Here is a 25,663-nt window from a genome sequence, read left to right on the forward strand (position 1 = left end):
TAATGTTACAAAAGATTTATATTTATAAAAAAAAAAAATTTTAAAAAAATGCTGTTTTTTTTATCCTGAAAGAAATATAGCATGATTTCCACAAAAATATTAAGCAGCACAACTGTTTTCAGCAACGATAATATTAAGTAATGTTTCTTGAGCAGCAAATCAGCATATTATAATGATTTCTGAAAGGATCGTGTGACACTGAAGACTGGAGTAACGATGCTGAAAATTCCTCTTTATCCTCACAGGAATAAATTACATTTACGATAGCAAAACAGTTATTTTAAATTGAAAATAATATTTCACAATATTACTGATTTTACTGTATTTTTGATCAAACAAATGCAGACTTTCAAAAACAAAAACAACCTTTCCAAAACCAAACATTTGAACATTTGGGTCTCTCTTGGAATATTTATTTCTGGGAATAACTCGTGCTAAGACATTGAAGACTGAAAATGTTTTCTGACCATCACCGTTTCATGTTACCTTAAAACAAAAGGTCATAATCTTGCTGGCTAGGCTGTTTCCTCTGAAGAGGGTCTGCATAGAGTCGGCCAGCTCCACCTCTTTTGAGAACATGTTCCATAGCAGCTGATACAGCAGATGGCGAGAGTCGAACAATGTCACCAACACCCTGGCCAGCTCATCCTGAAAACCATCAGAACATTGAGCACAACAGCTCCCCAAAGACCATCAAAACACACAATGTATTACTCTTAGTGAGCGAAACAGTGTTTAAGGGACCTTTTTTCCTTCTACAGAAAACAAAAAAAGATATTTTGAAGATGGCTGGGGACCAAGCAACAATGAACCCCATTAAATTCCAGTGTATTAATAAAAAAAAAACATTGAGACATTTCTCAAAATATCTTATTTTATGGTCCACAGATGAAAGTCAAACAGTGATGAACCTAGCTTCTCAGTAAGGGAAAATGATATTTCTAAACTCAACATGAGTTTACAGAAATGCATTGCTTTACTTTTCATGCATGTTTTTTAATGATCTTATTGTCAAAACTGTATAAATTATATCTCTCACCCATTGAGAGCAAGGGACCACATTAGCCAGTGCCATGGCTATAGGCAGTTCGCCCTGATCTCCCATCATGGTGACCAGCTCGACGAGTCTCTCAAAGCGGTCTGCAAGCACGGTCTCTGCGAGTGTGTCAAACTCTGTCCCTTGCTGAAGGATCTTAGTGAGCACCTCCATAAACGTCGCCCGTGTCTGCAGGTCCTTATGGTACCCTAGACCTGTTCAGAGATATCAGAATCACTTTTTTCTTCTTCAATAAAAATGACTCACCAAGTACAGTAAAAATAAATGATAATGTCAGCACTTCTCACCGATGGAGTGCATGAGGCCGCTGTCCACATTGGCGTTGAGCAAGTTAGACATTGCCAGCACTGTGCAGTGCCGCAAAGATGCCAGTCGTCTGGACATGCCACGTTTCCGCCCTGCCACCTGCTGGCCATCTTCCTCAACCTCGCTGCAGTCATTCAACAGGTTCATGAACAGTGTGAAGTACCTAAAAGGGGAAAAAATCAGACCTTTAAGAGTCCATATAATACCCTTTTACAAAGTCTTGATTTTGCTTTTGAGGTCTACTAGAATACGTTTTCATGTTCAAATTTGTTTACATTATTGCAGCACCTCTCTTCGCTATGGAAGCTTGTTTCTGCCACTAAATAAAAAATGAAAAAAAAAAAAAAAAGGTAATTGAGAGATATAAACTCACAATTGTGAGAAGTAAAGTCAAAACTGTGAAATATAAACTCACAATTGCGAGAAATAAAGTCCAAATTGCAAGACAAAAAAAATTTGTAAGAAATAAAGTCAGAATTGTGAGATATAAACTCGCAATTGCGAGTTATAAAGTCCAATTCTGGGGGGGAATTAAAAGTTTATATCTCACAATTCTGACTTTATAACTCACAACCTTAAGAAAAAGTCAGAACTACTAGATATAAACTTGCAATTTTGAGAAAAAAAAAGTCATAATTGCAATTGTGAGTTTATATCACGCAACACTGAGAAAAAAAAAGCCAGAATTGCGAGATGTAAACTTGCAATTTCGAGATAAAAACTCCTTACCTTTTTTATTTTTAATTTAGTGGCAGAAACAAGCTTCCACACTTTGCAGTCTGTCTGTAATGCTCTTTTTAATTCCTGTCTCTATAAAGTCCCTCCTTCTGGAAAGCACAATGTGCTCTGATTGGTCGACTGGACCAGTGTGCTGTGATCGGTCAGCAATTTTGAGTGCGTTTTGGAACTGTCACACCCCTTACCATAACTGCAGATTTCAATACACAACTAAGGCAACTCAACCAGGCCTTGCCCCTTTTATTAAAACATCCTCTTTAGCACCTTTAAATGAGGGATATTATGATGTGTTACATTCAAGGAATTGCGGCATTTCAGGAAGTTCAGAAACAGCGCTTATAGAAATAGAGAATAACTCCCTTTGGAGTGGACTTTGTGCTTTGCAGGCATTTTCCATGCTCAAACAGCAATATTACACACTAAACAAAGCTGAAAATAAAAAAAAAAAGCATAATTGCTTCTCTATAAAGGACAAAACAAAAGAGTTGGTTTAATGATCCTACTTGAGGAAAAGCTGAGATTTGGCCTCCATGAGCTCAACGCCATCACCCTCCTCAGGCTGCAGGGGAAGACCGGCCAACAGTGAAACTACTGCCTCCATACTCGCCTGGTCCAGATCTCTGTACAACATGATTGAATAAACACAAAGCATGAGAAAAGAACATGCAATGGACAAAACGACAGGTTTCAAGGCACTAAACATTTAATAAATGCTATGAAACTGCGAAGGCGATACCGGGTCAGACATTTGATGTCATCGTCCGCTGCTTGATTGGAGGTTCCCATCACCCAGTCCGTGAGGTACTCCACCATTTTATTTCTGAGAAAAGCAGCAAAGTCAGACAATCCATAACCTCATGACTCACAAACTGAATGATCACAACAAATCAAGATTACAATAATGTGAAAAAGCAAATCAGAGATGGATAAACACAAAACTTATTACAAAAATTAATACTTTTATTCAGCAAGGATGCATTTAACAAAAATGAATAGGTTTTAAATTGTAATAATACTACACAATATTATTGTTTTTATAGTATTTTGATCATATAATGTAGCTTTGGTGATCATTTCAAAAACCCCCAAAAAATCTCGCCAACCCCAGATTTTAGTTTAGTGTAAATTTACCTGAATTTCATCTCTTGGCAGAAGGAGAGGTCATCCCTGCGTTCCATCATCACCTCCACTAGCTGACACAACTTGGTTTTGATCTGAATGGCATGGACAACATTCCCTAAAATACGCACATACCTGAGAATGACAGAAAAAGGAGATGGATATAGAGATAGCATTAAGAAAAATCTTTAGATGCTCTTTTCATCCATGCAAATCCAGAGCTAATATCAAAATAGCTTTAGGTGTGAATAAGAGCATTTGAAAGGGTAAAGTCTTACCTAACCAGGTTGAGCATCATGGTCTCAATGCTGGCTTGACCGAGATGCTCTGAGCTTCCTTCAGTGTGACTGTCAAGCAAGTTCTTCATGATGGCGATGGTCTGCTCTACAAATAGTGTGTTAGTGTCTGTAATGGGAACCTGGGGAAGAAAATGAGACAAAGTGTAGGAAAGATGCGGATGCCTATGGAGAATGTGGCTGATGCTTATGCAGAATGTGACACGGTGCTGATAAAATGAATAGTAACAAATTTACAAAGCTTCCACAGTGCTCAATGCATGTCAGAACATTCTTGATTAAAACAGACCTTGTGTTCTGAGTAGACGGTATTTAAAGAATTAGTTCACTTTCAAATGAAAATGACCCCAAGCTTTTCTCATCATCAAGCTATCCTATGTGTATATGACTTTCTTCTTTCTGATGAACACAATCAGAGAAATATTAATAAATATCTTGATGCATCCATATAAAAGGCAGTGAACAGGGGTCATGAGTATGAGCTGAAGAAAGTCTCCATCCACATCCATCCATTATTAACATATTCCACACGGATCCAAGTGGGTAAATAAAGGCCTTCTGAAGCAATGTGATCTGTTTGTGTAAAAAAAACAAAAACAAATCCATATTTAACAAGTTATGAAGTAAAATCTCTAGCTTCAGTCAGAGCGGCTTCCGTATTCAAGTTACGAAAGAAACAGAACTGCCATTGCGGTGGTTCCGTAAGTTGAATAGGGAAGGCGTAGGACGTAGCGTAAGCTTTTTGAACTACTAGAGTTTTACACTTTCTTCTTACACTGAAAACGGAAAGCGGTCTGGCAGAAGCTAGATATTTTACTTCATAACTTGTTAAATATGGATTTTTTTTTTTTGTTTCCCCTCACAAATGCATTGTTTCACTTCAGAAGGCCTTTATTACCCCCTTGGAGCCATGTAGAATATGTTTATGATGGATGGATGTGGATGGAGACACTTTCTTCAGCTCATACTCATGATCCCTGTTCACTGCCATTATAAAGCTGGGATGCGTCAGGATATTTATTAATATTTCTCTGATTGTGTTCATCAGAAAGAAGAAAGTCATATACACATAGGATGGCTTGAGGGTAATTTACATTTAAAAGTTAACAAATCCTTTAAAAAGACTGCATAGTCTGAATTGTTCTGAGAACAATGGTTTCCTGCCACCTTGTGGCCAAAACTATACATGGCATTTGAATGCATGTCAAGTTAATTTGTTGTATCTGTTGTTAAAATAGCCAGTCTACCTATTAAAAAATGAAGCATACATTTTAAAGCATTTTTGCATTGTGCTATTTTCATGACAATTATTGTAATACAATAATACTACATTTAATTGTGTTATAAATAAATAACACATAAAATATACAAATATAAAATGCATTAACAAGATATTTAACTTATAATTAGAAATAATACAAAATAATAATAATATAATACAATGCACAGTATTGCTCCTGAATGCTAATTCTTATATAACAACAATATTTAATTCTGCACTAATTTTATTTAATATTGATATTAAATATTATATTTATAATTAATTTGATATTTATGTTTTAAAAATGTTATAAAAAGTGCACTTTTGCACGTCAAAGCTAGAATCTCTTACCGGACCCTGGGTGTCAAAAAAACGTCCGATGCTGTTGCGTAACTTGTTGAAGAGCATGGGGTAGAGAGCTGGACTGAGTTCAAGTCCCACAAGGTCTTTGACGTTGGTGCGAATCTGCATGCCCACCTTCTCATGTGTACAGACCATCAGAGCCAGCAGACGCTCCAGAAACCTGTTAAGAGACGTCTCGCTGTTCACCTCACAAGAACCCATGGAGATCATGGAGCCCTTGCGTTCAGTTAGGGGGCCCATGGGAGGGCTATAGGTGCCTAGGCTAGGGGTGCTGCGCTGCTGAAGACAAACTCCTCCGAGGGCACACAAGAAACCTGTCATATTGATCCACTCCTGAGGACAGAGAGAAAATAGTTGGCAGGGGAAGAAAACCAACTGTATAACTGACTGATTAGTCTTGTTTTAACTACCTGTCCATCTTCCACTTTGTTTTTCGGGTGGTTGATTATCTGTTTAGTAGCCTGCTCCCATTTTGCATGTGTGTCTTCCCATGCCTAACAGTGAAAAAGGTCAAATTTGAGTCAACTAAAGATAAGAAAGGTTTTGAAAAAGAGCTGCAATGAGTCTAAATGATTAGCAATTAATAACAACAAGCAAAAAAAAAAATCTGAAACATGCATATGTAGACACAATGATATCCTCACCTCTATGTTTCCAGCTGTAGGGTGCTTTATCCTTCTTAACAGTGCCATCACTCTCTTCTGAAGCGTGTTGCGTCCTGAACCAACAAATGAACATAGCTTAATGGCCGTTTTATTTTGCAATGAGACCAAGAATCCCTTTCCAAGAAACCATGCCACTAAATCACAATTTTAACTTCAAAACAAATCATTCAATGATTCATTTTTCCCATATGAGCATCAAATGCTATATATTTTTATTTCAAAAGACAAAAATGTGTATTTATATTGACACATTAGTATCAAATGCCATATTAATGGTCATAAATAAATAAATGCATACATACATATATAGCTTTAGCATATTTATATTGGTACATCAGTATCAAATACAATTTTTTATGGCCAAAAATAAATTAAAATAAATAAATATTGCAGTAATCATGTTTATTTTGCATTATAATTTTCTCTCTTTTTTCTTTTTCTTCTTTTTTTTTTGAATAAAACATTTGATATTGATGTGGCTAAATATATATATTTAAAATATTATGAAAATTATAACAAAACCAGGTGTGCTTCTCAATTCTTATTTGTGCATCCTCGTTTCCTCTCCTCGCTTCCTTTCCTCACATCTTAGCACCACACCTTCAGGATGCAAGGGAAGGAAACAAGAAAAAGAAAGGAGGAAGGAGGAATTGAATCAAGTGAAATGATATCCTTGCTCCGTTGAGTGTCAGTTTAAAGCGTCATCAGCTGCACTCATGTTTTTTTCAAAGTTTGGAAGTTAAAATTTTTTTTAATAAATATTAATTAAGCAAGATGCCCTGTTGAAATATGTGAGATGTAAGATGTATGTGAGATGTTTATTTAAAGTGCAAAAGTAAAGCATACAATTAAATTATTGTGACAGATATGCAGGGGGAGGATAATTTATACATGCGACTCCCGCAAAGGATACACCTGTGTATCCTCGCTCATGACTCCTCAGGAAGCTTCCTCACTCCTCGTTCCTCGCAGTGTAATTAGAGGATTGAGATGTCCTTCAAGATGGCTGAGTTCAGTTTCGGGGTCATAGGATGGAGGACGGAGGAGCGAGGAAACGAGGAGGGATATTGAGAAGCACCCCTTAGTGCAGCCCATGTTCACTTCAGTGGTACTCAAACTTAGCTGAATATAACCTTGGAAAAATTATAGTGTCCCACAAGTTTAAAGCTGGCAGTCTGATTCTGTGTCACAGAGATGATTAAGCACCAACCTGTAGCCATCATATTGCTGACAGAGGCAAGCTCTATAAAGGTGTTGTAGTTGGGCAGAACCGCGTGCACAGGCAGCTCATCCACACTGCAGCGGATGTCCGCCTCCTCACAGAGATGCCGGAAGCAGGACATGGCCACCAGCACAGCCTCTGCGTCAGGGCTCCACAGAAAGGTGTAGAGACACACCTCCAGCTTGGTCTGGGCCTGTTTGCTGATGGGGATGAGACTGCCCTGTGTGGCACACTCCTGCAGACCAACAGAGCAAATAAAACCGAATTAGCTTATTTTAGGCAACTTACTGAAATACTGTTCAAACATCACATTTTATACATATAGACTTAACTAGTAATTCTGAACTAAAGAGCACAGAACCACAGGTTAAAAATAAAGAACCTGATATCAGTTATGGTTCATTGTTTACCTTGTTCTTTAAGAGAAACTTGTTCCTGCATATGAGAATCTCCCTGAGCCACTTTAATATCTCTGTACTGTTGATCATCTGGTGTCCAATAAGCTTCTTACAGATCAGAAATAAGACCTGAGAGCTGAGAGGAGAATAAGGAGAATATAGTAAGATAATCTTTCCACTTGCCAACTTAACTTTAACCAACCTTAACAACATGCCCACCTGATGTCCCAGAAGGTCTCAATGGGTGCGTCAGGGTTCCACAGCTCAATGGTTTCTGGTTGATGTAAGACCAGCAGTGCCTGGGGGAGAATAAGAGATCAAGCAAATCAATTCTGTTGTTAAAAAAATGCTCAATTATAAGGGTTCAGAGTGGCAGTGTTATTTTAGTATCATTTATATACTAATACAGTATTTAATAATTATTTTGCATTGGTTTTATTTATTTTTTCTTTTTCATTTTAGTTGATGTTTTAGTCATTTTTTTAAGTTCTTTCGTCATTTTCAACAGTTTATTTTTGTTATTATTTTTTATATTTCTATTAAAGGCTCAGTATGTAAGTTTCGCTAAGGCATAGCTTGACGATGCCGTGAACAAGCATGGAATCATGGGAGGTGTCATCTTCACCTCCACAGCTGATGGAAAGCAATCCGACAGGACTCGGAAATCGTGTTCATGGATGAGCTGATGTATTAAAGTTTTATTAACATTACTGTTACTTTAAAAAGGGAAGTTTTGCTGACAAATAAATATAAATTTCTCAGTCCAGGTAACAGAGAATGAGTAATTCTTTGTTCATTTACATATACTACTGGCACTGGAACAATACAGTGGGTAAGAATGTCAGTGAAGTTAGACTTTAATTTATTTTTATTTCGTTGTTAGTAATTGTATTTAAACTTATTTTATTTCAGTTCCAAAGCAACATTTCTCATTTCATTTTTTTTTTTCATTTTAATCTAATATTTATATTTTATTTAATTTCAGCTTTATTTCAATTAACAAAAGCAATTTTTAATAGTTAACAATTGTATAGTAGTGAGAGATACTGTACATGAAAAATGGAAAGAGGTACAAATAAAGCCCTATTCGGAGAGGATTAGTTTTTTACATAGAGAGGTGGTGTAAAGTAATTAATACCAGAGCTTATCATTGATTTTAGTCCTGTCTGAAATGTGCAATCTACAGTCAGGTCCATAAATACTGGGACATCGACACAATTCTAATCTTTTTGGCTCTATACACCACCACAATGGATTTGAAATGAAACAAACAAGATGTGCTTTAACTGCAGACTTTCAGCTTTAATTTGAGGGCATTTACATCCAAATCAGGGTATTTACAACAGTTTGTATATGTGCCTCCCACTTTTTAAGGGACCAAAAGTAATGGGACAATTGGCTGCTCAGCTGTTCCATGGCCAGGTGTGCATTATTCCCTCATTATCCCATTTACAAGGAGCAGATAAAAGGTTCAGAGTTCATTTCAAGTGTGCTATTTGCTGTCAACTCTCAATATGAGAGAGCTGTCATATCAGTGAAGCAAGCCATCATTAGGCTGAAAAAACAAAACAAACCCATCAGAGAGATAGCAAAAACTTTAGGTGTGGCCAAATCAACTGTTTGGAACATCCTTAAAAAGAAAGAACGCACCGGTGAGCTCAGCAACACCAAAAGACCCGGAAGACCACGGAAAACAACTGTGGTGGATGACCGAAGAATTCTTTCCCTGGTGAAGAAAACACCCTTCACAACAGTTGGCCAGATCAAGAACACTCACCAGGAGGTAGGTGTATGTGTGTCAAAGTCAACAATCAAGAGAAGACTTCACCAGAGTGAATACAGAGGGTTCACCACAAGATGTAAACCATTGGTGAGCCTTAAAAACAGGAAGGCCAGATTAGAGTTTGCCAAACAACATCTAAAAAAGCCTTCACAGTTCTGGAACAACATCCTATAGACAGATGAGACCAAGATCAACTTGTACCAGAGTGATGGGAAGAGAAGAGTATGGAGAAGGAAAGGAACTGCTCATGATCCAAAGCATACCACCTCATCAGTGAAGCATGGTGGTGGTAGTGTCATGGTGTGGGCATGTATGGCTGCCAATGGAACTGGTTCTCTTGTATTTATTGATGATGTGACTATTGATGATGTGACTTCACCCTGCTGCAAAAGCAATGGGATGAATTCTGAAGTGTTTCGGGCAATATTATCTGCTCATATTCAGCCAAAATGCTTCAGAACTCATTGGACGGCGCTTCACAGTGCAGATGGACAATGACCTGAAGCATACTGCGAAAGCAACCAAAGAAATTTTTAAGGGAAAGAAGTGGAATGTTATGCAATGGCCAAGTCAATCACCTGACCTGAATCCGATTGAGCATGCATTTCACTTGCTGAAGACAAAACTGAAGGGAAAATGCCCCAAGAACAAGCAGGAACTGAAGACAGTTGCAGTAGAGGCCTGGCAGAGCATCACCAGGGATGAAACCCAGCATCTGGTGATGTCTATGCCTTCCAGACGTAAGGCTGTAATTGACTGCAAAGGATTTGCAACCAAGTATTAAAAAGTGAAAGTTTGATTTATGATTGTTAATCTGTCCCATTACTTTTGATCCCTTAAAAAGTGGGAGGCACATATACAAACTGTTGTAATTCCTACACCGTTCACCTGATTTGGATGTAAATACCCTCAAATTAAAGCTGAAAGTCTGCAGTTAAAGCACATCTTGTTTGTTTAATTTCGAAATCCATTGTGGTGGTGTATAGAGCCAAAAAGATTAGAATTGTGTCGATGTCCCAATATTTATGGACCTGACTGTAAGTAATCATTACGGACAATGTCAGTAAAGATTACAGTGACTTTTACCTTCTAAAAAAAAAGTTCTGGAAAAATTACCTCAGGTAATACTAATCCTGTCCAAATATGAATTTCTGCCATTGCTGATGTTTTATTATACTAACGCTTCTCCTTGTGTGTTTTTTGACCTAACTGAGCTACTGTTTGCACACCAATCTGCAGTATGCATTCATTTTATTTCAATATGGATGGTATCTGACGAAAAAATAAAATGATAAAAATATATATTTTTTTAAATGCAGACTGCCCATTTTAATATCAGTGTCAGGTAAATCTAAGATGCTTGTCTAGATTTCACTGCTCACTTATGCAAGTTTATTATAAGCAGCCACTTCTATAAACTCGCAAAGTTTACTTAAATGGGGCGTTTATAATCAATTTAAATTATATTAAACAAATAATAAATTAAAAGACGTATGATGTATATGTCAAACCTTATTTAGAGAACTAGTCCCATCCCAATAAAGCTTAAGAGGTACAAAGAAAACCAACAGTCTTACCTCCATGGCTTCCTGGGAATGCTCAGCACTGTGGGTGAGAGGAACCAGCTGGACCAGACCTTTGATGAGCTCAGCTGTGCTGTTCTGGATCTCTTGACCAGGTTTCCCTGGGTTCTGATGGTGTGAAAATGCAATTAGTGGAGTCAAATTTGATTAGAATTATCCTTAAACTACAACTCTGCTGCTAATTTTGCAAAACCTAATCTGGATAACCCAGTATTTAAACCAACCAGAAAACATTTACACTAGAAAACAAAAATGCTGTTGGATTAGAGCTTCTTATGAGAATTAAAGGAGCAAGGGTGACGTGTTTAGCTGTTCTGACGTTAAAATACTTTCACCAATCCTAGCGTAAAATGCCGAGATTGTAATTAAGCCAATTACTTTTAATACAAAAGGTGACGGACTATAACAATATTAACAGCATCATTACTGCCCTATACTCACATGCAGCATTAGTTTGGGGTCAGCGTGGATGAGTTTGACCAGCGCCAGCAGCAGAGAACGTGAGTCAAGGTCTGTAGACTTCTCTTTGAACTTTAAACTAGTTGTCATTTTCTCTTTGAATGTCAGACTCTGCAAGAAAAACACATGTGCTATTCTATACATAATGAACTGTATGGATGATAATGTGTCTCAAGTGTATAGAACTGTCTTACTGATGTCATCCTCAGAGGTGGGTGGGCACTGAGACTCTGAATCACTCGGCCCAGTGTGTCTGCAAACATGGTGCGCAGTTCTCCTGAGTAGCAGTAGATGGCGTCAATCTTCGGCCACCAGTCCAGGTGAGACTAGCAGAAACATGAACATTATATATTAATGAGCAATTAACATTAGCACTTTATTTTACAGTCCTGATCCCCATGTACATACTATGTACTCATAGTAATTAAAATAACTGGGTAATAAGGTACTTACCCTGAACCTACCCCTAAACTTAATCTAAACCCATGTAGTTACCTTATATTAACAAGTACTTTCTTAGGCAAGTACACTGTAATTACAAGTACTTTAAAATAAAGTGCAACATTTAACATATTCCAAGTTTTTCTCTTTATCTGCAATTGCAGTTATTTGTGGAATTATCATCTTTACGTGGGCTGTGCATTGGCACGGCTCATCGGCATGCATGAATCTAATGTTTGCTGTCAGTCACCACACCTGTGGATACTGTACTTCAGAATCAAAGATTGTAGTCTTGGAAGTATGACCAAAATAAGAATCTCATTTGAACAAGTAATTAATAAATCGGCCACTTTTGTTCTGACCAACTGAAAAAAATAAATAAATAAAAAAAATAATCGAACGATCGCTTAGCTCATATCACATCGAACCGTACAAATTATTATTATTGTTATACTTTGTTCTCAAATGTTAAAAACATCAGCATTGCATGACTATGTGTACTTAGTGTGTATTAGCGCTACCTGTAGATTTCAGTTTCTGTACAGTCCAATCTCGTTAATGTTAATTTGTCATACCATACAATCTGCCATCAAAATAAGTTTAATTATTGCAGGTGCTTTGAGAAAAGGCTATGAATGATCCACCACCTGCAGCAGCTTTACATGCCATATAGCCTACTAGCCGGGACTCCTTTTTTTATGTAAACAGACGTGATGTAATGACGCAAAGACAAACGGTGGCATGCTCGAATTTCCTGCGGAAACCCACCAGTACCACCTGAATTATAAAACATTATTACAAGCTTCCCGTTGTGAATCGGGTTACGGTAAGGAGATTTTAAAACACTAGCTGGTTATGTACTTGCTCAAAAATTGATTTTGGATCATTTTTAACAAAAAAAAATTTACAGACTGCAGCTTTAAATATTATAATATTTACTAATTTGCATAATATTTAGAATGACTTTTGATGCATTGTTAAACAGTCACTTTTATGCCACGGAAATTGGTCAACTCTCATTTCAAATGAATGAATTCAGAGCACCACAATAACTGTCAATGTGAACGGCCATAAGAGATTATACTTACATTGGTGATAATTTTGTGCAGGGAGTTGACCAGGACGAAATGGAAGGTAGGAGGAGAAGTCGAGGCCAGACATACCTATTAAAGAAATTAATTTATTTAAAAAAAAAAAAAAAAACATTTAAATGTGGCAATGATTTTACATCTAACCAGTCAGAAAATCCTGCACCTTGAGTCAATAGCTGTTTCCATCCACCTATTTTTATTTGCATTTTGGGATATTGCATAAAAAAAATGCTGGATGGAAACACCAAGATGCGCATAAATTCTAAAAATGTGCATAAAAAAAATGTATGCTCAATTGAGGTGGATACAATTTTTTATCCGATAAGAAGACGATGGAAACCAAATAAATACATCAAAGCGCATCAAAAAACTTGTGCGACTTTGCCTCAACTGAGGATGTGATTGAACAACCAGACAAACCAGCAGAACATATCGAATGCTGGTTTGGTCATTCTGAAATTCCTGAGCCAAAGTCTGTCATCAGAATAATTTGTTATAATGACCTTCCAGAACGGTATCACACGACTGCGCACTCAAACACCTGTCATGATGTGGCATCCGAATGCAAGATAACATGACAGCGATTGCATTTCGCCTGCACGCTCTGAGGCGCAAGTCATTTATGATGTAGAAAAAAAGAGCCACAGTGGCTTTCCCGATTGCAGCAACTTCCATTTTTAATTTAGGTATTTTGCACCAATTGTGTTCACAGGGGACGGAAATGCTGCTTTATCGGCAAATGTTTTATGCGATATTCCAATTTTGTACATAAGTTAAATCAAAAAATTTGGATGGAAACAAAGCTATAGACATTTGACATACTCATATTATTCATTTTTAGTTTTGTACTGTTGAAATGAATGTTGACTAGCTCAGTACATTGTGATAATAATATTAACTCTTGGGTTAGTGATTGTCTCCTATTTGCTATAATGACTCTGCAACATGTCCAGAATAAGATTCACTAACCGAGCTTACCTTAAAATGCTGGTTGTTACGAGGATTGACACGATAACATGAGACAAAGCAGTCGATCATTAAATCCACATCGGCACTCTGGCAGCCCGCACCCCTCGAAAATGGCTTAGTGGGGTTAAAAAGAAGACCCTGAGTGAAAAGAGGGAGCCAAGTTACACACAACGAGCAATACAGAAATTAACATCTCTCTTTTCCTTCAGACGTCCATTGCTCTGTGAAAATAGTCCTACTTACCTTAAGGTCCATGACGATGGACTGAACTAGGAGAAAGATTACGGAGTTGTCCTCCCAGTTGATGTAGGTGCAGGCTTTGCAAAGTTTGACACATGCAACGGCCGCACTCTCAGTCAACTGTCTGCTGCCGCTGTGTTGTCCCAGAGCCTTCCGTAGACTTTCAACAAATGACTTCTGTTGAAGACAACAAAACACGTAGATTTTTCTTGTCTGTCATTGGTTGCATTGCTCAACTTCTAGATAAAAGAATTTGGGAACAAAAGAAGACTTAAAGGTGCCCTAGAACTTTTTTTTAAAAGATGTAATATAAGTCTAAGGTGTCCCCTGAATGTGTCTGTGAAGTTTCAGCTCAAAATACCCCATAGATTTTTTTTATTTAATTTTTTTAACTGCCTATTTTGGGGTATAATTAGAAATGAGCCGATTCAGGGTGTGTGGCCCTTTAAATCTCGTGGTCCACGCCCCAAGAGCTCGCGCTTGCCTTAAACAACATAAAAACAGTTCAAACAGCTAATATAACCCTCAAAATGGATCTTTACAAAGTGTTCGTCAAGCAGCATGTCTAATCGCGTAAGTACAGTGTTTATTTGGATGTTTACATTGATTCTGAATGAGTTTGAGGCTATGCTCCGTGGCTAACGGCTAATGCTACACTGTTGGAGAGATTTATAAAGAATGAAGTTGTTTTTATGCATTATACAGACTGCAAGTGTTTAACAATGAAAATAGCGATGAATCTAGTCTCCGTTAATACAGTAAGAAACGATGGTAACTTTAACCACATTTAACAGTACATTAGCAACATGCTAATGAAACATTTAGAAAGACAATTTACAAATATCACTAAAAATATCATGATATCATGGATCATGTCAGTTATTATTGCTCCATCTGCCATTTTTCGCTATTGTCCTTGCTTGCTTACCTAGTCTGATGATTCAGCTGTGCACATCCAGACGTCCTGCCCTTGTCTAATGCCTTTCATAATATTGGGAACATGGGCTGGCATATGCAAATATTGGGGGCGTACACCCCGACTGTTACGTAACAGTCGGTGTTATGTTGAGATTTTTTAAACAAATGAGATTTATATAAGAAGGAGGAAGCAATGGAGTTTGAGACTCACTGTATGTCTTTTCCATGTACTGAACTCTTGTTATTTAACTATGCCGATGTAAATTCAATTTTTGAATCTAGGGCACCTTTAAATGATAAAACACTGAGCAGGAATAGTAGTCAGTGTAATTCACTGTGTGAACTCTGACCTTGTTAGCTTTCTCCTCCCCTCCTACTTCTTTGGTGATGCTCTGAGTGATCTCTGGACAGAGGATGAGGAGGATGATCTGTAACGGCCACACAGCAGCCTTTCTCTTTGCGCTCTCTGCAAAACTGTCCACCAGGTCGAACAGTCTTTCTGCACAGTCTGCATACACAGAAATGCACAGTTAAACCTCTGTCAAAACTTCATCAAACAATATAGCAAAGAAGTCAATATGGATATGAATTACTGTGCCACTCACCGGCCATGTCAGCCTGAGGTCTCTGATAGAGCATAGTGAACTCATCAGGATAGTGTTCAACCCAGTTCCAGAAGGCCTGACACAAACATATCAGATATTTTTACTATTATTACCTTCCATATGATGAGAATTATTAAAGAAAGTAAAAAATACATTACATACACTATTGCACTGTTTACAAAGCACATACCTTTTCCAAACTGCTGATTACTGCAAGCTGGGCCGGCTTTTTCAAAGATTTGAATTTAAGTACTGTTTCTAAAGGGAATATACAGGAAGTTATCAAGCAATTCAAGACTACATATTTATGTAATTCACTGCCTTTGTGGTTTAATACTTGCACTGTGCCATATTGTGATTCTGATTTTAACTGTGGAGCCCGAAATTACCCATAAACCATTAATCATCAATTTCAGAATACTGAGGCAAAACAAAATCTATAAAACATAGCATGCTTTACCTTGTAGCAGTCTCTTTAACTTGGAGCAGTCTACGTTGATGTACTGAATAAGCTCAATGTCATGGACATCCACTGTGTCCTCTGTACAAACTGTGAGCTCCTGCAACCTATGTGACGACATTGGTACATTAATGTTAATAATTTGTGAAGACTTTAAAAGGTGCTACAGAGGATGTTTTGTTTTATACATTTTTGCAATATTACTTGAAATTGTCTTTACTAACTGATAAAAGACTATTTATTAGGTGCACTGAAAAGAAAAATAGTAATATACATCATCTGTGCACAAGGTAGGGCCTTAAAAACATCAGCCATCAGCCATTGGCCCTCTGGCTTGTCAATCACTGCCATGACGTTCCTTGTGAGAGACGTGCGTGGCTGCACACTCCATTAACTTTCCACACTCTACAGGCTCCGCATGCAATGTTTTTGTCAGGAGACAGGAGTAACAACTGCAGATTATGAGTTACCTGTGGTGAGTCCACTAACACGACACAGCGAATGCCGGTGGTAAACACTCGTGCACGAGGCGTTCCCTCGAAATGAACTGTGAAGGAGGGGGGTTGTTCTTACGCATGCGCTCATTTCAAAAACTCACTAACAGACTTTGGTTTCTCAGTCGGCGAAAAGATCCTCTGTAGCACCTTTAACTATGCAAGCTAACTATGCAAATCCCAGCCCAGCATTCATACAAATCACAAAGATTTATATAGGACTTATAATAGGCTTACGATGTTTACAATAAGCAAGTTTTATTAGTTATTAGGGGGGTATTTTTGAGGCTGATTCGCACATTGAAAGAGGTCCTAGAACAAAGCCCTGTGGAACCCCCAGTGTTTTAGATAGAGAGGTACCTGGTGGAGATACGACTGAAGACAGCATTGAAGTTGTTGCAGCTGAGAGAGAAGAGCACGGCAGAGGCGGAGCTGCGCAGCTGAGCGGCGTGCTGCTGGCCTTCACGGTACGAGTGCAGGAAGTGACAGATTTCAGGCAGCAACTGCTTTACTAACATGGCCTCATCCAGCCTCAGGCAGTCCTTTGGTTGCTGATGATGCACACAAACACACAGTATACTTTATTATTTATATTCTCTTTTGTACTGTGTTTTAAATGCTAATTCTTATAGTATACATTAAATTTACTGCTGTGGTGTCTGCTGTTTTTGTAAAACACAAACAAGCATAAAACGGGGTTGTCTATAGGTGGCTAACATTTGTCAAAATGACGAGAATGTCTTATGAAAGTATTTCAGCAAGCTGAAAACCGCAATAAAACTACAGCAAGTTGAAAGCACTTCAGGAGCAGCAGCAAGCAGGAAAGGGGGAAGAGAACAGAAATTAAATCCAATGACAAAGCGCCCAACTAACACATTAGTGGATCAATGCACTGCACGCATACTGGGTCAAGCTAAATGAGTAACAGTAATGGCAGAGGGGAGGTTCTGTACTATCAGGCAAAAATTCATGACTGCCAAAACTAGTTTGAAAAAAAAAAAAAAAAAAAAAAAGTATAGTCGCCTTGAAGGTTCTCAAATTTTAGTGAAAGAATTGAATCCTGAACAGCAGTAAACTGTATTTTCTGTAAGTATACATCCCCATCTCGATGATACAAAAGGAAATGACATAAAACGAATTTTGCAAAAACAAAACCAAATGCACAGGACAGAACAGCTGTGTAGCATCTGGTCAAGCGAAAATTCATAATCTATACAGGAAAAGCCAGACGATTTTAAGACGAGGAAACACCTGCAAATGTAATAATCTCCTGACTGGGCCGGTTCAGAGAGCTCTGTCTGGGAGTAAAAACTAAAGATTTAATTGTTTTACCAGAACTCTGTTTCAAAAAACATTTCTGGACAGTTCACGAGACCAAAATAATATATCTATTCTATAATGTCCCAAATAAAATCATCTAAATACATGTTACAGCCGTTTTACATTCAGAAATCTGGCGTTGGTAAGATTCTAAAATGTTTTTGAAAAAGCTATGTTCTGCATTTATTTAATCTAAAATACAGCAAAATAGAAACATTGTGAAATATTGTAACAATTTCAAATAAGTGTTATTTAAAAATATAATTTATATGAGAAATCCTTCAGAAAGGATTATTCTTCAGAAATCATTATGCTATGCTGATTTATTATAAATGTTGAAAACAGTTGTTTTTGAGGAAACCATGATACTTTTTTTTTTCCAGAATTCTTTGATGAATACAAAGAGCAGCATTTATTTGAAATAGAAATATTTTGTAACATATAAATGTTGTCACGTTTTATCAATTCAATGCGTCCTTGATAAATTAAAGTATTTTAAAAATTCTTACTCACCCCAAACAACTGTTCTAGAGTATCTAGTTTTGATTATACCATGGCATGGTTGAAAACTTTATTCTGGTTAGCTGACAGATGAGATTCCAAGATGTTGATTCATTTTCTATAATCATGCAGCTATGAAGCAGTTCCAGTTTCACCACATTCAGTTTATTCCATAGAGCTATAAAGCCTACCATAGTATATTATATATACATATATATACACACATGAAATTTATATAATTTTTTTAAATAAATAATTTTATATTTATTATATATATATTTATTATATATATATATATATATATATATATATATATATATATATATATATATATATATATATATATATATATATATATATATATATATAAACAAAAGAAATGTACAAAGAAATTTACAGAAATTTACAAAAGTGATTTTATAATTTTATATACATAATCCACATTAAATTATTATATACATTAGAATATTAAATGCAACTAAAATGTCTACTTTTAAGGTTTCAATTAAGTTTTAGAAGAACAAAATGTAAAAATGTGTGTGTAGATATATATATATAAATATAAATAAATAAATGTGGGCATATAATGTTCCACTGTCATTCAGTGTAATACTTATATTTATGTAAAAACTGAAACACTTATTATGACATGTATGTATTAAAATAAATAAAAGAATAAGTGAGCATACTAAATTTTATTGCATTTTAAATGTGTACAAATTCTTGCTGACAAATTGGCAAAACCTAGGATAGTGTCAAAGTTTAAAAATGTAAAATTACAATGTAAAAAAGTAATTAGCATTTGGGGTGAAAGAAATTAGTCTTTAATATGGCATAAATAGTTTTTTTTTTTTTTTTTTTTGTAAATATCCCTAACAAAGATTGTTACACTGAATGACATTTTAGAGTGTGTCTTTTTTTTTGCTCAGAAAAAAAACAAATTAAACAGGACCCATGTATGTATTCCGATGTATTGGAAAACAGCTGTATTACACTTCTTGTTTTGATGCTTGAAAACCCATTTTTACCATATAAATAACTTTCAATATCCATTATGAAATAATGAACTATCTACAATGTAATCTATGGAAGTCTTTCAGGTGTTGCAGGTCAGGGCGTGGACAGGCAATGCTAGAACAATTGTGACTGTAAAGCAATTTTGCATAGCTTTCAGCAATAAAGTTTAAACCACAGCGTGGGACAATGCTGTTAAAAGCCAGAACACAAGACAGAAAAAACAAGCGATAGGTCGGACAAAGTTCACTCTGGAACAGGACGAGCTACTCACCCCAGCCAGACACTTCTCCAGTGTGTCCAGGATAATCAGCTGGGAGAGGTAGAGGTTCTTCTCAGCAGCTTCGCCAAAGATCCGCTGTGAATGAGAAATACACAGTAATGTGATATTAGCTCTGTTCCAAAATCTAGAGCGCTACCTCTCTAGCCTACATAGGCAGTATCCCATCACAGATGGAACCTTATAAGTGACTGAATTATAACCCTCTACATAAACAGCAACTTGTACAGAAGATACTACTCAAAAGTGATTTCAATAGTTTGAAGTTAACATCCTGCTCAGGGCCGTTTCTAGACTTTTTGGCACCCTAGGCAAGATTCCTATTAAGATTCCCCCCCCCCCATTTTTGTGAGTCAATTCTATTAGCTCTCTGCATGTTATATATTTACAAAAATATTTATAAGAACCCATGCATGAAAAAAAGATGATGAAAAAAAATTTTTAAACATATATTTCAGAGCAAACTGAAACTCTTAAGCTAGTTAAAATTGTATTCTACTCACAAAAATGATAGTTAATAAAATAAACTACATGAAACTGTTATTAGTTTAACTCTAAATACAATCTAATGAAGATGGTATTTTGGTGTTCATGTAGCCTACAGAAATAAAATATTTTTAAGAATGTTTTTTTTTCTCCAAAGTTAAAAAATGTGTTGAATAACAATACACCACTCATTTATGTTCTATAATTGTTTTAGCTTCTCTTTCTACAGTAGCATCTGCCTTGTGTTTCTCCAAAAATGTGTTGAGTGCACCTTATGATTGTTTGTAGAATTAATATAAAACTCTCCAGCAGAAACAGATTCTCGTGATCTACACACCCAAATCACAATGCCTGTCTGTCTGTGACTTCAACTGCACTATTACAGCATGAAGAAATGTATATATTTGATGTTTTTAAGTTATTTCTTGATATGCACTGAATTCATGTAAACTAATTTTTATTTATTTATTTTTTGTTTGTTTTTCTGTTGAAGCTATGTTCGTTTGGCAGGTCCACGCTGGTTGTCAAACTTGTCATAGTTATGGTACTATCACTTGGTCAATTTACACTAAACAGCCATCTCTGATAATGATTTTTTTATTCAACTTTATTATGCTATAAATTAATATTCCGTTGCTGAAATGAGCATGACGTGGTAAACCTGTCCTGTGTTAATATGCAGTGTCATGTTTTGCTCGTGATGATGGAGCAACTTGTATAGAACAGAACAATTAATCAATTAGTAACATACCTGCATATTTCGCTTTCTTTTTCTCATCCTCTTTCTGAAACTAAAACACTTAATCCAGTAAGCATGGATAACGACGTTCCCTGCCGCCTTCTACGTCTCATTTCTCTATTCTCTTATAAACAGCAGCGGTTGAATCTGAGAGCTCACTTAACATCCCGATGCGATCCACTAGCCTATCACCAGGAGACTTGTCACTCAGATAATCGCAAGTAACGTTAGCCTAATCATAATGCCTCAAAATAGCAAAAGTACGAAATAATAATATTAGTAATAATAATAATAATAATAATACAATAAATAAATAAAAAATCTTGGAGGGGCGGGGGCTCTCACTGGCGCCCCCCAGCTGTTTGCGCCCTAGGCGACCGCCTTGCTTGCCTATGCCTAGAAACGGCACTGATCCTGCTAACAGTGCGATACTCTAATAAACATAAAAAAATATTACGTAAAATAGTACTTTTTTTAACCTTTTTCAGTACTGAATAAAATAGTCAAATTACATTCAACACTTCTCTTGCTTTATCTGCCATCTTGGATTTATTTTTTTCAATGCCACGGCAGTTCACTTGTATCAAACTGGGAAACTTGACTGTTATATATGTGGACTTACCATGTTATTCACATTTTTGAGGATGTTGGTCAGGCCGTTGATGACGAGGGCAAATTTGTACTTGGAGATGTTGATCAAACATTCTTTGTTGTGCTCTGTGCTCACTTTGGTGTGGGTGCTCTGCTGTCCTGTTTTAATAGGGAGCTGTGAACAAGAGACAGACAGGGAAAGCGATGGACAGAAAGAAAAGGAAAGTGATTAAAACCAACAAACTTTCCAAAGCATCCAAAAACAGCTATCATAGCCTTGACTAACGGTCAGCTAATAATAGGGTTTTCAATGTGTGATGCTGTTATCTAGACCAGAGAGCAGGCCAGTAAAAATGCGGATTATACATTAGCACTGAAATGATTGGTTTGACAAGATTTTTTTTTTTTTATGTCTTTGAAAGAATTCTCTTATGCTCACAAAGGCTGCAATAATGTAATCAAATCTATTAAAAACAGTAATATTTTAAAATATTCATACTATCCAAAATTACGGTTTTCTATTTTAATACATTTTAAAATGTACTATTTATTCATTACTTCCATGTCACAAGATTCTTCAGAAATCATTATAATATGCTGATTTCTTATTATCAATGTTGAAAACAATAATGCTTAATACTTTTGTGGAAATGGTAATACATGTTTTTCAGGATACTTTGATGAACAGAAAGTTCAAAAGAACATCATTTATTTGAAATACAAATATTTTTTAACATTATAAATGTTTTACTGTCACTTTTGATCAATTCATTTGGACCATGTAACATCACAGTGCTTTATCGCCGCCATTTTTGTGCCTGTTCACAGCTGTGCAATTTTGCACTTGTGCATTTGCGTCATTTTGTGCAGATATAAGTCGTAATATTAAATTTATGTGGTATAAATAACTGATTAATCTCACATAAGATGCATTTTATATAGTTAAATAACCTGCAGCTGTTCATTGTACTGATGATCATCTTTAGTTTCAGCGTGAGCGCACAAACAGCAACGCAAAACATTAATAACTATGACTGGGGCTGTCATAAACATAACATTATAATTGTATACACTATTGTCAGCAATATCCACAACAGGAGCTACATTCTGTTGAACTTAGTTCAAGTTCACCTGTGCATGACTTTGTGCAAATAATATTGTTTATTTTGTATAAATATCTGAATTATCCTATAGGCCTATAGGATGCGTTCCATTGAGTTGATAACCTTCTAGCAAAGTGCTTCAGTTTACGGGTGTTCTTTCTCTTCACCTTCAGCATGCGCATGTAATTAAAATTAATTTCAATAAATGAAAATACTGTTAAAAGTCACATATTATTTGTTTGTCACATGTAGTAGACCATTTTTGGGCCGTGGGTAATAGAAGGATTTTTCGCCCGGCTACCACCGCAAGTATATTTCAAACCTGTGGGAAGCACTGAACAGATGTTTGTTTGTTTGTTTGTTTGTTTTTTCAAATCATCTTATTCAGAATGTGCTGTGTTCATTGCCATGTCGGACACAAAAATGGCGGCGAGCATCGCGGAAGTGACGTCTTTGGTTTTGTTTTCAACTTTCAATGAATTTCAAGTAAATAAAAATGTAAAAAATACAGTATAATTAAAATCACAAAAAATAACCCATATATTTAGTCTTATCAAAGGAAGTTAGGATGATAGAGGGCCGGTTAACAGGTCTGGTTAACAGGTGTGAATGTTGGGTTCCTGTGGCCCAGCTTTCAAAGGCTCTGTTATGACTTTATTGAAAGCACAGGGTGGGGAACAGCTTGTAACATGTGGGACGCACAGACCGTGGAGTGAGAGGTTGAATGGTTTTAAATTTGACACACCCACCCCTGAGAGAACATCCAAGCATTTAAAGCACCAACCCACCCATTCTGGGTCTAAAATCTCAAACTTTAGGTGTTAAAACAAAGCGCCTCCAGCTCTCCAGACTTCCGCCCTGCGCCGCACACCTGCGGGCCAGCACATCTGCTCTTGTTCTCTCCAACACACACAAGCAGTTAAAGTCTGTGCGGTGGGAGTGTTGAAAGCACACATGGCCTGGCCGTCTTAATGAAGCGTATGTGGAGTGAGGGGGTGGAGGCCTCTCCCCCCTCTAAGCGTTCCCTGATGAGGAATTGGTCTTCACTGTTTCCGAGTACTATGGCTCTTCTCTGGATCAAAAGAACTTTGACTGCGCTAGAAGTTATACAGCTTGCGAACAGCTCACAGACGCCAACTTGCTGCTCTGATATAGTGATCTGTGGTGTTTACTTGGCAAAACAAATTTGAACCAGGCTTGCAGCATGTCCCAGCCCTGTCCTCCCCTTTTTCTCCATCATTTCAAATCTTTCCTGTACATTCTATCCAATTAAGAGAGATGGAAAGGTTCCTATAAAAATCCATTAAAACACTACAAACTTCACTACAAATTCTTTAAACGATTCTTTTTTAGTATGACTGAAACATTTATGCATTAACAATCCATATTAATTACCTATATTTACCCATATATATTACGTTTCAGTAAATACACAGCCGTTAAAAAGTTTGAGTCATTAAGATTTATTCATTTTTATACTTTTATTCAGCAAGGATGCATTTACCTTGAACACTGAAGATAATGTATCATGATTTCCACAATAAAGCAGCACTGTTTTTAACATTGATATTTTGATGATAATAATAATACATGTTTCTTAAGCAACACATCACTGAAGACTGGAGTAATGGTGCTGAAAATTCAGCTTTGCCATCATAGGAATAAATTACATTTGATAATGTATTTAAATAGAAAACTGTTCTTTTTATTGTAAACAAATTTCATAATATTACTGTATTTTTGATCAAAGACATGAAGGCTGGGTGAGCATAAGAGACATTTCTCAAAAATATTAAAGTGTCCTACCAACCTACCAATTCATCACCAACAAAACCACTGTGAATACACAGTGAATATTTGAAATAGTCTACAAAACCCAAGAGCAGACCACCAAAGGTGCCAGCTTAACAGGTACACATTTAGCAGACTAGCCAGAAATAGGCTTACTTGTAAAGCAGTACACTTAGCATCACCTACAAATGTGTCAAAGTAGTCCAAGCAAGATTAAACCTTTTTCAAATCTTATATTTGAACAAATCGTAGCTGTTAATCTGCTTTAGGTAAGCAGGCCTACATTTGTGGTGCAAGGCAGGCACTATTGGTTGCACGATTTAAGTGGTCTGACAATTGCAATGGCCAGTGTGAGGGTATGTCAGAAAAACCCTGAGGTTCCCTCCTTCTTTCCGGCCCACTACCGTGTGGCCCTAAGAGAAAAGCGCGTGGCTGGAAATGAAAGTCTCAAGACCGGAGAAGAACCCGGCACACACACTGTCTGTACACACATAAAACACATGCACTCTCACAGCATGCATAGCCCAGCCCTATTGACATCCATTTTAATGCAGGATGCCGATGGACAGTGAGCACTTTGTTTCCCAGGAATGGTTTAAAATTCCAGAAAGGTCAGGGACCAATCGCTTCCCTTATGTGCACTTTGGCAGAGCAGGCTGTACTCATATGTGCTATGGAGAATGGACGGTATATGAACCGAAATCAAAGACAATTAAAGGATTAGTTCACTTCAGAATTTAAATTTCCTGATAGTTTACTCACCCCCATGTCATCCAAGATGTTCATGTCTTTCTTTCTTCAGTCGAAAAGAAATTAAGGTTTTTGAGGATAACATTCCAGGATTTTTCTCCATACAGTGGATTTCACTGGGGTTTAACGTCCAAATTGCAGTTTCAATGCAGCTTCAAAGCAGCAGCCGAGGAACATGGGTCTTGTCTAGCAAAACAAACTGTCATTTTCTAAAAAAAAATACTACAAATGTATATACTTTTTAACCACAAATGCTCGTCTTGCACTGCTCTACGAAGCACCACGCATGACGTAATCACATTGGAAGGGTCACACGTCACATGTAGGCGGAAGTATCGTGGTTGGGTGAAAAACTCTCCTCCGTCTTAAAAATCGTCTGACATCATAGTTGTTTTGTGAAGGGCATTTGACTTAGCCTTTGCATGTTCGCTTTGTAGACACTGGATCGGTACTTCCGCCTACGTCACGTGTGACCTTTCCAACGTGATTACGTAATGCGTAGCGCATTGCAAAGCTAGTGCGAGATGAGCATTTGTGGTTAAAAGTATATAAAGTATATAAATGTTTTTTGGGGCGTTTTTTAAGAAAATGACGATCGTTTTGCTAGATAAGACCCTTCC

General features: G+C 36.8%; 1 protein-coding gene across 4 annotated transcripts in view; it reads right to left on the reverse strand.

Moving 5' to 3' along the window:
* The window catches only part of nf1a (neurofibromin 1a), an 88,221-nt gene that overhangs the window by 59,372 nt on the left and 3,186 nt on the right, over window positions 1-25,663 (reverse strand). For all 4 annotated transcript variants that reach the window (XM_067366097.1, XM_067366094.1, XM_067366095.1 and 1 more), the window contains exons 2-27: window positions 21,431-21,574; window positions 19,578-19,661; window positions 16,829-17,019; window positions 15,975-16,081; window positions 15,705-15,772; window positions 15,515-15,590; window positions 15,260-15,417; window positions 13,995-14,168; window positions 13,761-13,889; window positions 12,780-12,854; window positions 11,445-11,576; window positions 11,233-11,361; window positions 10,786-10,899; window positions 7,645-7,724; window positions 7,438-7,561; window positions 7,016-7,262; window positions 5,785-5,858; window positions 5,551-5,634; window positions 5,129-5,473; window positions 3,499-3,638; window positions 3,233-3,355; window positions 2,838-2,921; window positions 2,605-2,721; window positions 1,345-1,526; window positions 1,040-1,251; window positions 487-648 (exon numbers count right to left, since the gene is read on the reverse strand). In XM_067366097.1, the coding sequence (XP_067222198.1) occupies window positions 487-648; window positions 1,040-1,251; window positions 1,345-1,526; window positions 2,605-2,721; window positions 2,838-2,921; window positions 3,233-3,355; window positions 3,499-3,638; window positions 5,129-5,473; window positions 5,551-5,634; window positions 5,785-5,858; window positions 7,016-7,262; window positions 7,438-7,561; window positions 7,645-7,724; window positions 10,786-10,899; window positions 11,233-11,361; window positions 11,445-11,576; window positions 12,780-12,854; window positions 13,761-13,889; window positions 13,995-14,168; window positions 15,260-15,417; window positions 15,515-15,590; window positions 15,705-15,772; window positions 15,975-16,081; window positions 16,829-17,019; window positions 19,578-19,661; window positions 21,431-21,574 (3,555 nt within the window). The remainder of the gene's footprint in view (window positions 1-486; window positions 649-1,039; window positions 1,252-1,344; window positions 1,527-2,604; window positions 2,722-2,837; window positions 2,922-3,232; window positions 3,356-3,498; window positions 3,639-5,128; window positions 5,474-5,550; window positions 5,635-5,784; window positions 5,859-7,015; window positions 7,263-7,437; window positions 7,562-7,644; window positions 7,725-10,785; window positions 10,900-11,232; window positions 11,362-11,444; window positions 11,577-12,779; window positions 12,855-13,760; window positions 13,890-13,994; window positions 14,169-15,259; window positions 15,418-15,514; window positions 15,591-15,704; window positions 15,773-15,974; window positions 16,082-16,828; window positions 17,020-19,577; window positions 19,662-21,430; window positions 21,575-25,663) is intronic.

This window comes from Chanodichthys erythropterus, chromosome 17, assembly GCF_024489055.1.
Source record: "Chanodichthys erythropterus isolate Z2021 chromosome 17, ASM2448905v1, whole genome shotgun sequence".
NCBI lineage: Eukaryota > Metazoa > Chordata > Actinopteri > Cypriniformes > Xenocyprididae > Chanodichthys > Chanodichthys erythropterus.